This window comes from Plectropomus leopardus, chromosome 2, assembly GCF_026936395.1.
Source record: "Plectropomus leopardus strain MGB_pleo_1.0 chromosome 2, ASM2693639v1, whole genome shotgun sequence".
Taxonomy (NCBI): Eukaryota; Metazoa; Chordata; class Actinopteri; order Perciformes; family Serranidae; genus Plectropomus; species Plectropomus leopardus.
Window position 1 is genome coordinate 32,119,335 of NC_142177.1, and position 16,398 is coordinate 32,135,732.

At 36.8% G+C, this 16,398-nt stretch overlaps 1 protein-coding gene across 1 annotated transcript; it reads right to left on the reverse strand.

Moving 5' to 3' along the window:
• Positions 1-875: 875 nt before the first annotated feature.
• Positions 876-14,208, reverse strand: LOC121949147 (protein phosphatase 1 regulatory subunit 12B-like). Its single transcript, XM_042494766.2, has 7 exons — positions 13,836-14,208; positions 8,106-8,122; positions 7,817-7,952; positions 5,570-5,671; positions 5,083-5,133; positions 4,921-4,971; positions 876-1,253 (listed from the first exon to the last, which is right to left on the reverse strand). Exons 1-7 carry the CDS (start codon positions 13,935-13,937, stop codon positions 1,167-1,169), a joined length of 546 nt encoding a protein of 181 aa, XP_042350700.1. The 5' UTR covers positions 13,938-14,208; the 3' UTR covers positions 876-1,166.
• Positions 14,209-16,398: the final 2,190 nt, after the last annotated feature.

Consider the following 16,398-nt stretch of genomic DNA (forward strand, 5'->3'; position numbering starts at 1 on the left):
TGCATTAATCCAAAAGAGTTCAACGTCTGTGTGTGAAATTAAATGGATCTCCTATTCTGCTTTTGCATCACTTGGGCCCATAATGCAGTGCAGGAGACACTTTCGCCAAACGGCCAGATAACTGCCAGTTTAGTTCTCCGCTAACTTGGATGGGGACAAAATGATTTAATAATGCAACTCTCTTCTACACTTTTTAAAACGCTATCCAATCAATCTGCCACCTCCAGCTGAGAGCCGTGTGCAGACGATCGAGGCTCAGACTGAGTAAATGACATGCTATAAATGTCCCATACAGCTCCTTAAAGAGCTTCTTGTTCATGTTGATTGTAAATTGGGAGCTCATCTTCAAATTTGAAACAGTCACTGGCAAAACAATCTCACTTTCACCATCTTTATTGTATCATCTTTATGTGACTGAAAACTCCAGATCAGTGTTTTTAATGGACCTCAAGGTGAGATTATTTTGTCAATTATCATCACTTAATTTTCTACATGCAGGCCTGACTTTGCTTTAGTGTTGACAGTTTTTTTTTTTTACTCTTTGAGCACCGTTTATGCGTTTCATTGTTTTTATATTGCAGGTAAAGAGGAAAAAAATTATACTGCAAAGTGAAGCTCTTAAATCAGAGATATCGCTCCCACGTTTCTGAGAATGTAGCTCATCCATCATCTGCTGTCCCTAATAAACGATTTACAAGGACTGCATACGCAATGGAAAAAAAACACTGCAGTTTCCATGGTGATACCTCCGTGGAAATACCTGTAATACTTTGTCCATATATGTGCAGTATGCAGGACATTCTTGACATGATGAGGCAGTTTTAAGAAATGTTTTACTCCTGGACAATTGTTTAAAGAAAAAAAAAAACATGTAGTCGTGTTTGCATTTTATTGAGAAATATTATGAATATACAAAATTTATTTTAATTTAATGCATTTTCTGTCTGGAAATGTGCTTCTACTTTAGATACAGTACAGTGACATGAAGCTTTCACAGCTGTGTTTTTATCCCTGCAAATGTTAGTTACTCAACAGACGCAAGTTTCCAACATTACCAGAGAACTACGTACATACATTCTGTCTGAGGGTTTATGGTGGAAGAACGCAAGTAAAGATTTCACTTCTGGTATCCGTCCCTCTTCTTCTCATCCTTCCTGCTTTCTGTCTCACTTGGACAGTTTAGTGATGACTCGGATTAAAGCTCCGTTCTCGTCCTTCAGTCTCTGGTTCTCCGTCTTCAGCTCTGCTTTAACCTAAAGAAAGAGCACGAGACAACAAAAGTGGGCACAAACTTAAAATGACACGTTGCCCACAACCTGGAGGACTCATTGTCTTGTGTAGGACATGTCTTATCATAGGGGTCAATATAAGAAATTCAAACATCACAGGTCTAGCTCACATGCTGTACGTTAATTTTTGCCATGTGAAAACTGTTCGGCTGTTCATATTGTTAATTATCTCTTGTTTTTAGATTTGTGAATTCATTTGTTGGCTTATTTTCATATGTCACAAACCTAGTTTTAGTTCCTGACAATTCCAGCAACATTACATTGACACCAAAAAAATGATGGCCAATATATAAAAAAATAATAATTACTCTACTGTTCAGCTGAAGCTAACAGGGGGCTTCATTGGTCCCAGGAAGAATTTTTTTCCCCGAATTTACTGTGTTTAAGGCATATTTCATTGAAATTTATTTTAATTTTAATTGTACTTTTTTAATTATTATTATTTCTGAGCTGCATCTGAAAGACTGTAATAAAAAAGAGGACATTTTGCACTAAAAATACAGTTACTGTATAAAATATCACTTTATTTGTTTGACTCAGACTGAAGCTCCAGATTGGCTTTAGTGGAACCTCAGGATACATTTTTAGACCACAAGTGTCACACATTTGTGTTATGAGGGGACCTCTCCGTGGCTCGTATGGACAAAAATAATTCCAATTTACAACTACCGCAGTCAAAACATGGCATTGTTTAAAGACAGACTTGGAAAAAATGTGAATCTATCCATGAAAACTGAGCTGTAAGATTTTTTTTTTTAAAAAGACAGAAATATATATTTGTTTGTTATTTTCCTCTGTTTCCAGCCAGCAAAGTGTGAAGTTTGTTACTTTCATGTTCTGGTCTTTGAATTTTAGTATTTCACTACTGTAAATACGGTCTTTTCATAAAACTAAACTATCTTTGCTGCCGAGATGACAGTACTTTTGGAAATAGTGCTACATGAGCAGAGAATACAGAGAAAAGAGGCTGTGGCATTTGGTTTTGGCCAAGTGGTCCTACAACGACCAGAATACACTGCGCCGCACGGACCAATGAATAATCCCACTGGTGGGTGACATAATTCGAGCTCGGCCACAGGATATGAGAAATAGGTGACTCAGTAACATAATCTGAGTTCATCTTTTTTCAGCATTTCTTAGTTTTAGTAATCTTGTTTTATTCAGCTTCTGTTTTTACAATACAGGAAACAGTATGGTGCCCACTTCCTATTTACAAATCCTTGTACTACAGACAAACAGTTAACTAAAATATATTTCTGATGACATTTTGAGTAGAAATAGGCTACACAGTAACTGAATCATGGTTTATATTTGATCTGTGCTGATTAGTTTTACAGTTTGATCTGAGTTTGAGAGAGAGAGAAAGAGAGGGGTGTCTCTCTCTCAGTCTGCATTCATAGTCTTTGTGTCCGTGGTGGCGATGGTGACCTCACCGAGGGTCATTGTCTCTACAGGGTCTCTGCAGCAGGAAGCTAAAGGCTGTGGTCCAAAGTGAGCTTTTTTTTTTTTTTTACATTTTTCACTTCTGTTCCAGCTGCTAACTAATCAAGAAATGAAACTAGCCTCACACATAAGAGTATTCTGACCTGATAAGTCTGGGCTTTATTACTATAACATGAAACAAATACAGTAACAAAGGCACGTAATCCTGTACACTTGCATTCAGCGACACACTGACACAATCGGACCAGACGCGCTCATTTATATACACACAACAACAGTGCTTCTCTGTTGTGAATATCTGTTTTCAAACCAGCATCTCATGTTTGCTTAGACCAAAACAAGGGTGTTTTTTGTTTGCATCCTCTTGAGCACAACACAGCAGACATTTGTGAACGTTAGACTATAGATGAATACTGATGGCTCGCTCGCTGCAGTGTCAAAGTGCTCACACACATCCCACAGTCAGCCAAGCATAATGGTGACAAATGATGTCAGCTAAAACACAGCGGCTCCGAGTCCCACAGACACTTTACTCTGTTTGGGTTTGATTGTTCATTGTTTGCCTCGTGTCAAGTGAGCTCAACTTTCTCCTGGTAACAGATCCTGCCATGTTGTTCAATGTTAATGTTTATAAAAAAAAAAAAAGAAAGAAAGAAAATATTAAGGAAAATAACAAAGGTTAAAGGGATACCTTACCAATTTGAAGCTTTTTTTTCTTCTCTTGTATTATCTCTTGTCCAGCACCACGTTTTTGTGTGTGCTTTTTGTTATTCTTCACAAATCTTCGCAGTTTTATATGAAAATAATGTGGGTAGTAAGTTTAGATTAACAGTGGTAAACATCCTTCAGCCAATATCCCTCTTTCACGTCATCTAAACTTTTGATGGCTTTTTGGCTGTTGCTGGAAATACAAGATGCACTTCAGCATTTTGGTATTGCACGACGAAATGCCGCCACCACAATACTTTTTCATTCCAAGGTCTCACGTATTGCCACTTTGTAGTGGACTTGCATGTCTACATATGACGCTCTAGGTATCCTTCTGCGTCTGCTTTGACATTCTGGGATGCCGCCATCGTGATGTCAACACAAGCACGCTGCACTTGGTTATGTTTAGACAAGACAAGCACACAGCAGCCAATGCTGGAACGTCAACAAACGCACACGCTGGCACAGATGGTCAGGATTAGGCTAAAGATTCACACAGTTGGGTGTAGAAAATAAACATAACATTCAGACTGGAAACGAACGCCAGACTCTCACATGACAGTCCAGGGTTTGTTGGTTCCATCCATTGTGCCTCTCACTGCCTTCATGCTACTTATATTACATCATAACCAGCAGCGTTTCAACCTGATGCCTTTCAGCAGTGTTTGATGCGGACACGACTGGTTCCATGCGGCCACATATCAGGCTGACACGGCAGGTGCCGTGCTGTTGTCGTTTTTCTGGCTGTCCAGTGGCATTCTCAGCTGATTTCATATGGATGCTAAATGTGGCTTTTGGCATCAACATCTTACGCCAAAAGCACTGCAAAGGCAGCAGTATTTGACAAATTCAGACAGAGAATGGACTGAACAAAAACACTATAGAGCTGATGAAGAGACAGACCCACCCCTCCTTCTCTCTCAATCTCTGACCAAAATCTAATCAAACTGCAAAACTAAGCAGTGCTGACTGAATATAACATGATTATGTTACTGCACTGCTTAGTTCTCTCCTAAAATGTTTTCAGAAACATATTTAAACGCCCTGTTTAGCTGTTATTGTGAGAGTTTGTAAACAGGAAGTGGACGGCATGCTGCTTCCTTCAAAAACTTCAATCAACCAGTAAAACTAAGCAATGCTGATCAAATATAAACCAAAATTCTGTTACTGAGTTGCATATTTAACTGTAATACCAGAAAGCTGGGCAACATTGTGTCAAACGGTTGAGGTCACATTACTTCAGCAGGAGCATTTATTGGTCTGGTACAGCGCAGTGCATTCTGGTAGTTGTAGTGTTTCTACTTATAGAGCAAAAGCCAATGACATAGTCCTTTTTTTCTCTTTTTTCTCTGGTCATGTAGCACCAGTTTCATTAGTATTGAGTCTTTCTTCTGTGTAGCCGGCCCAGTTTTATGTGAAGACCCTCTTCATATTGATGAAATACTTCTTTAAAGATTCATTTAGAGAAAGTCTGAATTACCTTCAACTGCTCTTCCATATCTGATATCCTGTTTTTTAGACTCCAACTTTCCTAGGAAAAAAAACATTAAATATTAAAACATTAAATAAAAAAAAGAAATGAAGATAAGCAGATGAATTAAAGACGTTTGTAAGTATTACATAAGTAATGCTGAATTTTTACCTTTTTTTCTGTCTCAAGCTCATTGGAGCCACAATCTCCCACTTTTCCCCTCTGCATTAATGAAAGATTATTACAAAAAAGATTATAGTACAAAGCTTCGAAACTGTAAAATTATGGGTGCTACATTTTCATAATAGTGAGCTCAAATGCCTGATGGAAAATATCCAATATACCCACAGAAACTCTGAAGCGGCTAACCATTTCAGAGTTTTTCAGACCTGCACCCTGACAGTAATTACATTGCAGTTTCCTTGTATAACTGCTATTTTTCATGTCACATTTCTCTCACATTACAGTATTGCCTGATGTCGTCATGAGAATATATGGGAGACATTTCTGTGTATCCTGACAAAAGACACACGGAAATGAAAATTCTGACTTGCAGAAACTTTTAAATACTTTTTCAGTCACCTCTTCAGTGACCAGTTCCTCTCGTTCTTTCAAACTCATGAATCTGGATTAATGTAATTAACTGTGTGTACTGTACCTGCGCTCTCTGCAGCTGGTCCTGAATCACAGCCAGTTCCTGTTTACTGGTCTCCAGCCTGGACTTGAGCCTTTGATTGGTGGCCAGAGCCTTTTCATACATCTGCAAATTAAAATGTGCACTCGTTGGAATTTCCAAATGGCGTTTGATTGCTTTCACAGCACACAGACGAACAAACGCTGACATCAACAGCCACAGCGATGGTTTGTGTGTTAACAGTATGAAATGAAACTTATAATTATTTTAATTATTGACTGTGCTGGCCGCACCTGCTCCCATACAGCTTATTTAAATATGGGTAAGTCTCACTCACACCCCTTAGTTTTACACTGTAAAGCTAAAATGTGCATATAAACAAACAGATTATTGGGGGTATTTGTTATTAAGAGATTTTTTAATAGTTTGAGTGTATTTCTCTAGACTGTGTTAATTTATTGGTGGTCAGAAATAAAATATCTCAGCATGGATTGGCTGAAAGGTTAGTACAGAGAGCCAATTGTGCAATTTACAATGATATAAAACAAAACATTCATTTAAAACAATAGAATCTATCTAGAATCTTTGCTAGATGAATGACTTAAACAATTAATTAAAAGTGATACCAGTTTACTTTCTATGGACCAACTGATTAAGTGACTAGTTGTTTCTGCTCTGCTCTTTGTGTAACATTTTTTGTGTTCTTTTATTTTGAAATGTCTGTGTTGGTGGTGCAGCACCCTCTAGGGGCTGAATGACTCTGTGTCCAATTTCTCATTGGCTAGTTGACACAGGGTCAGCCATCTTGTGATGTTTAAACCTGGAGTCCTTGGGCCAGTCTGTAAAGCACCATGATGGAGGTGTCCCTGTGCTGGAAAAGTTTGGTAAACTCAAATGTAAAGTAACTTAACTCATTATCAAGTGATCACACTTGGTTTAATTTGTTAGTTAAGCTCAGAACTACAGTTGATTAAAGTACCAACAAAGATTTGTCTCCTGGATCCCCCAAGAAATCTACATTTATGTGCTTATCAAGTAAAATATCCCAACATGGACTGGCTGAAAGGTTAGTACACAGAGCCATCATTCCCATCAAAGGTTCACATTTGTACAATTTATCAACAACTATTGGATGGACTGCTGTAGAAAGTTTCACTTGATATATATATATATATATATATATATATATATATATATATATATATCCGGTATACTGTACTCTCCCCTCTCTTAAGGAGGATTACTTCAGTTTTCTGTAGCGCAATCTTAAGTTTAAACTTTTAATTTGTTGGTGACTTAAGACCAAATTTTTGCAAACTAGTCCACTAAAGAAGTGAGTCCAAGTGTATAAGAGTCGTAGGAGTGACTATTGTGATCACAAGTTTCACTTCCTCCACAGATATCTCCTGTTTCCTTTTCTGTTTTAATTTGTTTTTATTTTCTTATTTATTTTAATATTTAATGTTTAATTTCCTGTACACTAAGAGCAAAGCTAATTGAAGTCAAATCCCTTGTTTGTGTTGGCAGACTTGGCCAATAAAGCTGATTCTGATTCTGATCCTGATCTAACAACCAAAATCTTTTCATTAGGCGGTCCCTGGGGCAAAATCTGGGGTCTGTGACCTAATGTGACTCAAATTAAATTCCTTGGCTAGAAAAAGGCTGAGAATCACTAGTTTTGGAAAATAATGGAAAATGCAGATCACATTTTCCAAGAATCCAAGATGATGCCTTTAAACAGATCATTTTGGTCGGCCAGTAGTCAGAAAACTCAAAGATATTGAATTTACAGTGATATAAAAACAAAACATTCATTAAAAAAAGAATTTATCAAGAATCTTTGCTTATTAAACTACTTTAACAATTTATTAAAAGTAATCCCAATTTATTTTTCAACTGATAAAGTGTTGTTTCTGCTCTGCTCTTTGTGTAACGTTTTTTGTGTTCTTTTATTTTGAAATGTCTGTGTTGGTGGTGCAGCACCCTCTAGGGGCTGGATGACTCTGTGTCCAATTTCTCATTGGCTAGTTGACACAGGGTCAGCCATCTTGTGATGTTTAAACCTGGAGTCCTTGGGCCAGTCTGTAAAGCACCATGATGGAGGTGGCCCTGTGCTGGAAAAGTTTGGTAAACTCAAATGCAGGCGGTTTAAACAGCTTAAATCATTGTCAAGTGATCACATTTGGTTCATTTTTTAGTTAAGCAGCGAACTACAATTGATTAAAGTACCAACAGTCAAAATACTATCCACATGCAAACTGCATCACCTGCCTTTTTATAGTCATTGTTTGCTGTCTCTTCTTCTGCCTTTTTCCTTGCAGAAAGTCTGTTTTCCCGCCGTTGGAAGTAAGACTCAGCATGGTTTGATGTGCTGTTGGAGACGTCGGAGGATCCAGACGAGTTCAGTCTGAAAACACAAAACAGGTATTTCACACAGAGGTTTAGCTCAGTTACTGTCAGAGTTTAATATCACTGTTTGATTTGTGTCTTTTTTTTTCTGTCTCAGGCGATGATTTAATGTCTTGTTTGTGTTTTAATGGTGTGAATTAGATTTGCTTACCTGGACAGTCTCTCGTGCTGAAATAGAAGAGAAATGTTTTAGAACTGGCTCTCTGACCAAAATGAAAAATGCAACAACCAAGCTAATGTGTTTTTTGTGAGGACATTTAGAGGTTTCAGTTGTACATGGTCCCAATTTAAACTTTACATTGGTATAAACAAGTCATTTAACCCCATCATTACCAGTCCTTTATTTCAGTGGATGCTCATTACTGCACAAATAACGGCATCAAACAGCATGACTCCATCATTTTGTTTGACAGGCAGTTTGGTCGTAATACGAGATTTATGAAGTACTTCGTGGAGTCAAATCCACAAACATGGTTGTGTTTTGTACTATGTTGACCGTTTCCCCTGCATTATATGGTAAACATGCAGTTACTGTGGACACAGGACATGTTTTATTACTTGTACAATGTCAGCAAGTACATTCATTATCAGCAGATCTCCATGCAGGAAAAGCTCAGTGATTCTTTGAAGTGACATTACCAGGAATTCCTCATGAAAGACTTTTTTTTTCCAGTTTTCCAAGAAAAGGTTTACGGCAGTATGAAATACCGAGCCGAGTTAAAGAAGGGAGAGGAAGTGATCCCTTAAATAAACTGACAAGCAGAGATACTCACTAAACACATCCAAAAAAGGTAATAGTTCTGGCAGCAGCTTTCACATTGTGTTCATTATTGCCATCTGAAGTTGGAGAGGTTGTACAGTTTCCTTTGTGGGATATTTTCTAGCGGACGAGCAGAACTAAAGCTCCCACTTGTTAAAAAAAAAAGAAAAATGACAGCCTTATACAACACTGCATTATTGACTATGGGGGCAAACATTTTATTGGAGTAATATGAATGCCAATGTGAAATACAGATTCTGAGAGGTGACAAATTAAAGGAACATAAGAAAGGTGTTGAGCCACCACGAGCTGCCAGAACAGCTACACTGCTTCTTGGCATAGATCGAACACTTTTCTTCCAAAATATGTTCCCTTATTTAGTGCTTTTGATGATGATGGCAGAGAGCGCTGTCTGACAAATTGGCCCGCAATATCCCAAATGTGTTAAGTATATGATTACATGCATAAATTTCACACTCAACACTATTCTGTGACCCCTTGCCTTTAAAGATGGAGTGAGGAATTTTTGTGTCCTCCTTTGCCAATAAGAGTAATTACATAAACACGCTTAAACATAACTTATGAAATATGCCTATTGGTGTGCTTGCTGCACAGGAGCATTTTATTCAGGTTTTTTAAAAAACGTTTATCCTTCATGTGTGCGCACAGTTTCTTTTTCGTGTGGAGCGTCCACTCAAGAAACTTTTCCACCGTACTTTTAACTGCTGCTCCGTTGCTATAGTCTCTCCCCACTTACTTTTTTAAGTCTTTATTTCAAACTTTCCACATGCATTATTTTGGGAGAAAACATCAGAATTGCACACATATATGGCAGTGATTGGCTTAATCAGCATTGTATGACCTCGAGCTTTAATAACAATAGCTTTAATATTTCTGCCATCTGTGCATAAAGACAATATTTACATAAACTTATATGTGTTTATTTATCATATATTCTTATTATCTTGGATTACATTACAGTCATTTGGTGTTTCTGTCCATAATCTTACAATAGCATGTGAAGTCTGATGTTAATATATTCAGTGCTATCCTCTAATTGACTATAGGTGTTTAGGTTGTATTATTTATGTATTTATTTTGGATTGGCTCTGTAGGAGTGCTGGTTTGTCGGTTGGTCAACTGGTTTTCTCTAGACTGAAAATTTCAACTATTTGATGCATTACCACTTAATTGTACATATATTCATGGTCTCCAGTTGGTGAATGCTAATAACTTTAGTGACTTTTCCTCTCTTGTCACCAGTAATATCACATTTGTGGTTTTAAGTGAAATATCTCAAAACCTATTGGATGTTTTTCCATGAAATTAGATACAGACCTTCCTGTTCCCTCTCAGGATGAATTGGAATAACTTTGCTGATCTCATGACTGTTTATCTAATGCCATCTTTTTGTCCAGTACTTTGATTAATATTCAAATACCTGCAAAATTAATGACTTTCCTATCTTTGTGCTTTGTACCTAATAAGCATCTGAATGTCAGCATTGTCATTGTGAGCATATTAGCATGTTGATGTTAGAAATGACATCAGCTGTGCCAAAGTGAAGCCTCACAGAGCCGCTCCCACTGCAGACTCTAACTTTTCTCACTTCTGTGGCACTTTTCAACACCAACAGTTCAAAGTGCTTTAAGATACATTTGACACAAGATATACAGTAAAACAGCACACAGTGGACAGAAATCACACTTTTCATAAATCCTGTACTGAACCTGCTGAACGCTCATCATCTGTCAGTGCTCTTTCATCATACCATAAATCATAAAATCTTAAACCACAAATAATAAAATCAAGATAGTGCAGCAGTATGAAGTGAAAAAAGAGAGTTTCAGAAAGTCGGAGCTACTTAACCCTTTAAAAACTGAGCAAAGTGTCTTAATTTGGTTCACAAACATGGGGAGAAGTCAGTGAGCAATTTACATGGCCTGAAAACGGCAAGAAATCAGTAAAAAGATAAAATAAAATAATCTGAAAATAAGCACAAAAAAAACAATAAATTGAGAAATAAAAAACAGGCAAACAATTACCCAAAAATAGAAAACTTAAAAAATAAATGTAGAATTTTTTGTCTTGTAAGATAATATGTATATATATATATATATGTGTGTATATATATATATGATTAAAATAACTATAATTTTTTATTAAAATAAATTCTGGCCATTTAATGCTAGTTTTTGCTAATTTTCTAATACCTCCCTTTTTTTAAAAAACTAATTTTCATGTCATTTTTGCCTTAATCTTTTACTAATTTCTTGCAGTTTTTTGGACTTTTTACCATGTTGTTCATTGCCTTTTCCCTGTGTCTTTGAAAGAATCAAAACCAAAGGGTTAAATAGCTTTTGATAGATGTCGCAGCGCAAGAAAACTGACGTCCATCCAGGTTTTAAAGGGATAAGTGACGGATACGTTTTTAGCTTTCTTTTGAAAATATTTAGCGAGCTGGCTTCTCTGATATCTATGGGCAGTGTGTTCATAGTGTATGACAGGCAGACTTTTTGTGACAGTCACATAAACTAAAGCAAAAAGCAGACTGACGCTTCTGACTACATCATGGAGAGTACAAGTGGATTCCTATAAAGCAGAAACGGGGCTTTAAGTTACAGACAGTGTGTGTAAACACAGCGATACGCCTCTGCTCAGACATTTACAAGATCTCTGGATCTTCCCCAGACTCTGATGTCAGCTCCTTAAACGCTCTCTCTGGACACTTGGATTTGCTCTGTAAATGCTCATTAATGATATACAGTACGCAGACTTGGAAAAAGCTCTGGTTTAGATTAAGCCACATAAACAGATGCTGATGGAAAGATTGGCTTTTGTGTCCCACGTTTGTGAGCGACTCTGTCACTGAGCTGTCCTCCAGATTTTTAGAGACCCTGTGAGGAACTTGCTGCCTGCTGACCAGCTATTCCCAAATGGAAAATGTGAGCTTCCCGTAGGACTAGCAGAGAGATAAACATCCATAAATACTGCGTCTGAGTTCCCACAGGCCGGTACGAGGCCCTCTATCCCTCCTTCTCTCTGTTCCCTGTCATCTTGTCTTTCACCCCCCGCTCTCACTCTCTCTCTTCCTGTGTCCCCCTCTCTCCGTCTCTCCATTAATCTTTCCCAAGTGGATTCTTAGTTTACATAAAAGGATAAGATTAACTGCTTGTTACAACTTTTCCTTAGTTTCACTTACAGGTTTTGCTCCTCCATGCAAATCAACGTGCAAGTTTATTTCACAGTTAATTTGAGTTATTATGAACCATTAGATAGGGATCGACCGATATTGGTTCTTAGGGCTGATACTGATTATTAGTGGTTAATGAGACCGATATTTGGAACCAATATGCATTTACAATAAAAATGACAATTTTTCTGTCACTATTTAGAATATATGAAACTCCAACACAAAACTCTGTTTAAATGCATTTAGCAAATGTTAATCAAAAGTGAATCTTTCATTATCATATTCAGCAAGTTCCCAGCAACTGTTTAAAAAATGTAAAGTAAGTTAAATTTTTGATTAAAAAAATTAATAAATAAAAGAAATTCCCTTAGGTTTTGCAAAGTAAAAGGTTCCCCCATGCTGACACTTTTTTGCACTTTTTAATTAATTAATTTTATTGGCTATCATTACAATAAAATGCAGATACAGATAATCGGCAAAATGCCAAATATCAGCCCCAATAATCATCCAGGCTGATAATCTGTCGACCCCTACCATTAGAGGCATTTTATTAGAGATTAAAAAATGATTATTTGGGGTAGTGTAAGGGTCCAAGATGTGTACCATGTAACCACCATGTCCCTGTTATACTATGAGGAATAACAGCTTCCCAAAAAATGACCTAAAGGCAGTGTGTAGGATTTAGCAGGATATATTGGCAAAAATGGAATATCATGTATTATGCATGTTTTCTTTAATGTGTATTCTCCTGAAAATAAGAGTTGTTGTGTTTTCTGTCCCCTAGAATGAGCTGTTCAAATCTACATAGGGGGCGTCGTCAGTTGTTTGTCTATAACTTGTGTTTCTGTTTCTGTCTTGGCCAAGACATTTTCAATCTAAAAACTTTTTACTGGTTAAATGTATCATAACTTAAAAAGTTGATGCAATAGCTGAGAAAAGGAGGAAACAACTATTGACTCTAGACACGGCAGTTTGGATGTTCTTGTTTTTGTGTTGGCCACCGTTAGAAGCTCTGTGATGAAAGCTTTGGAAAAATAATTGTTTTTTGGGTTTTTTTCCAGCGTAAAACTACACAATTCAGTCTTTTTACTGGTTTTAATTACCAGGACCATTTGTTTTAGAGTGGAAAAGACTTCTACAAATAAGTTGACTCCTGATAAAACCTCCTGAACAAAGAAAAATGAAGGAAATATCGGCAAAATTTTTAGCTGGTTATAATATGCAGTCCTCACCGCTTGATGCCACTAAAATCCCTCTAAATCTTACACACTCTACCTTTAAAAACCATTAAAAATCAACTTCTAGCAATAAAAAAGAGAGATCAGATAAAATCAGGATATGCTTTCCAATAAAAGTAATCTTTTTAGGAGCGACTCAAACAAAGAATCTGAGGCAGGTCATTTTAGAGCCTCGGGGGCCTGATTTCCAAACTCTGTCTCATTTAGTGGTCAGTTTGGACCAGAATGACATCATAGTTTTACAGGAACACTTGAGGAGACACGGAGTACCATCTCTTGAGAAATTATGCTTTTAATAGGCATGTTTTACTTGATTGCAGAATGATTTAAAGGAAAATATTGCATTAGTGACATAGTCCCACAGACAACATAAAGTGGGAAAAAAAATTAAAAAAAAAATCTTTAGTCGCATTCCAACAGCTGTCATGTGTAAACAGCGTTTTCCAAAAAAGGACTCCCTTCAAATGAAGCAGTAAGAGGTCATTTACAGCTACACAGAATTTTCCATTGATTGTGTTGTAAACTGAGATTCTGTGGCAAAGTACAGAAACACACAGGAATACCTCAGTGGCTTGTTAGAGACGTTTGTTTGACAAGGACTGACCTTTGATGTCAGTGTTAGTGCATTATGTCAGCTGTGGCATTTCCTCTCGCTAAACAGACAAAATTAAAGACAATGAGGCGTCTTACCCTCAGGCTCTTGGTGGTGGCAGCGGATGAAGCTGGCAAGGAGTCAGAGAGCGTCTTTCTGATGCGGGGCTGATCTTTGTTGTGAGAAAGTAGAGATGACATCGCTGCCGAGCTGCTTGCCTCCGCATGCAGCTGTAATGTGGTCCAAAGTTCCCCCAAAAGTTTTTTCTTCTGTTTTAAAGCAGCAGGGAGTTTGTACAGCGCAGATATCTATTTATAGTCCACTGGTTTAAAATTCTGTGGCTGTTTTTTTAAGTTAAAGTGAACAAGTGTGATCTTCATGTGATGGTGAGACCTTGAATTATGTGATGAGCGTGAAAGAGCTGCACAAATGTGAGAGCTGTGGAGGAAGTGGTGGGGTCGGGGAGGAGGCGGGCTGTAGAGTGTATGTGCGGACACAAGGATCTGACAGCAGCATTGTTCACAGGGAGACTTTGCGTCTTTCAGCCAAAAAAGGAAACAGCAAAGCATCATCGGTGTTAGTGTTCAGTTTCTGTAGCTGTAAATGTGAAAAATTGTTTACATGATGTGTGTGTTTAATGTTCATTTTATTTTGGTACTGTATGTAATGCACAGGGAAGTGTGCTGGTTGTTTTAAGTGTACTTCCCTTTGCATTAAAAATAAGTGTGATGTATTATACTATTTTGGGAATTTTTTTGTACAAAGAGGAAACAACTAGTGCAGGGTTTCTTCAGCTTAAGGCGAGTGCAATATGAGTCTTTTTAAGACCTTTTCAGTGCCATTTGTAGTTAAATTTAAGAGCAATTTTACATTAGCCAATATTAAAGGAAAAAAAACATGTATTGACATCAGTTACTAAAGGTTACTGAATTTTATTTTATTTTTCAAATACCTATTGTTTCATAAAACACGACTCTTTAGTGATGTTAATGTCAGAGGAATTTGGTAAATTGTTAATTATTTTGAGCTTTTGCAATGTAAAGTCAGAAAAAGAGATTAATTATGAACCCAACTTTAATTTGCAAGCATTTTAGGACTTTTATTTATTTATTTTCTTTATTTAAAACATTTTAATGCCAGCTAAGGTCTTATGTTTAGATTAATGGATTTGATGCCTTTAAAGGCTTTTTAAGGATCTGTGGGAACCCTGCTAGTGGTAAAGGAAGATCTCAGATATTTTACTTAAGTAATAATAGCTATAACTACCAGAGTGTAAAAATACTTAATTCTCACTTACAATAACTAGTCCTGCATTCAAAATATTAGGAAAAGTACAAACTTATATACACCAGATATACTTGAAGGAACAACAGTAAAAACTCTCATTATGCAGACTCGCCAGTGTCAGAGTTGTATATAATATTTTTGGATTAAAAATTGTGATGCATTCATTTGTAAGCATCACCTCAGTGTTGCAGCTAAGGTGGGGCTTATTTAAACTACAAATAGGACTGTATTTTACAGTCTACTGAAAAAAAACGTTTGGTCACAAAATTGTTGGAATCAGTGTTAGAGAGCATTCTTCTTTTTTTTTTAAGATTTTTAAGAAAATCCATCCACTTAACAAGTGTTGCATATCAAGATTCTGATTAAATTTGCGAGAAATATTTCTATTAGTTGCATGAAAAAAAGTCTTAGACCTTAAACATAAACCTGTAAAATGTGAGAAAAAAACAAAAGTGCTGCATTTAAATTTTAATATATATAATACATCATAATGTTTTAGTTGGTTATATTTTGTTTTAATACCCTGAATCTGCAAAGTAACTGGTAACTAATATTGTCAAATAAATGTATTAAAGTAAAAATGACATTTCCCTCTGTAACGAAATGAAGTGTAAATCTACTGAAGCACTGTAATTGAGTGAATATTCATGATTACATTCCCACAGCGGAACAAACAAAGTTAAAAAATGGTAACTCTCCAATCAACACAAATGAAGTAAAATGTTAAATACGTGCAGTAGATGTACAAGCGCACGCGGTCTTGTGTTAGAGTCAGATAGAAGAACAACAGGTTAGTTAGATGCACCAGTATCCTGTGCTTCGTCTAAGATCTGTTGTGTTAATTTAATCAAGCTGTAGGCTGCATGTGTTGACAGTTAAGACGAGCTTACATACCATTGTGAGTATGTGCCGTCACACAGTTGCATTCATTATGAGAGCGCAAGTCAGTTGTTTGCAATTTATTCTCCAAAAAAGGGAATCTGAAGGGGCGTCGCGTGTGTTACTCGTGTAGTTAAGGCTTATGTAAATGCTAAATGGAATGTGACATACATATTTCATGGCAAATAACACTAAAATGTTTTTAACAAAATATCCAGCAAGGAATAAAAAACAAGAAACAATTGGAATGATGGAAAGTTAACAAGTGTTGGTGGTCTCAGGTGGTGATTCACACCACATCCATAATTTAATGTCTCAGTTTGCGTCTAAATAATTCCAGCCTGAGTCAGAGTTTGCTGTCAGAGTACGCCTCGCCTGCACCTGCTGTAATCCAACCACAGAATTAAACAAACAGTCTCACAAACTGACGTTCTTACACTGATGACTGCGTGTGGTTTTCCACACACTTTATTATTTGGTAGAAGTTTTATTTTA

Bases quoted from the DNA above. Each gene is read 5' to 3' on its own strand.
- LOC121949147 (XM_042494766.2), bottom strand. From the start codon at position 13,937: ATGTCATCTCTACTTTCTCACAACAAAGATCAGCCCCGCATCAGAAAG. The intron at 4,972-5,082 runs GTAAAAATTCAG...TTTTTTTCCTAG, and splicing joins AGCTTGAGACAGAAAAAAAG to GAAAGTTGGAGTCTAAAAAA. The intron at 1,254-4,920 runs GTAATTCAGACT...CTCTTTCTTTAG, and splicing joins ATATGGAAGAGCAGTTGAAG to GTTAAAGCAGAGCTGAAGAC.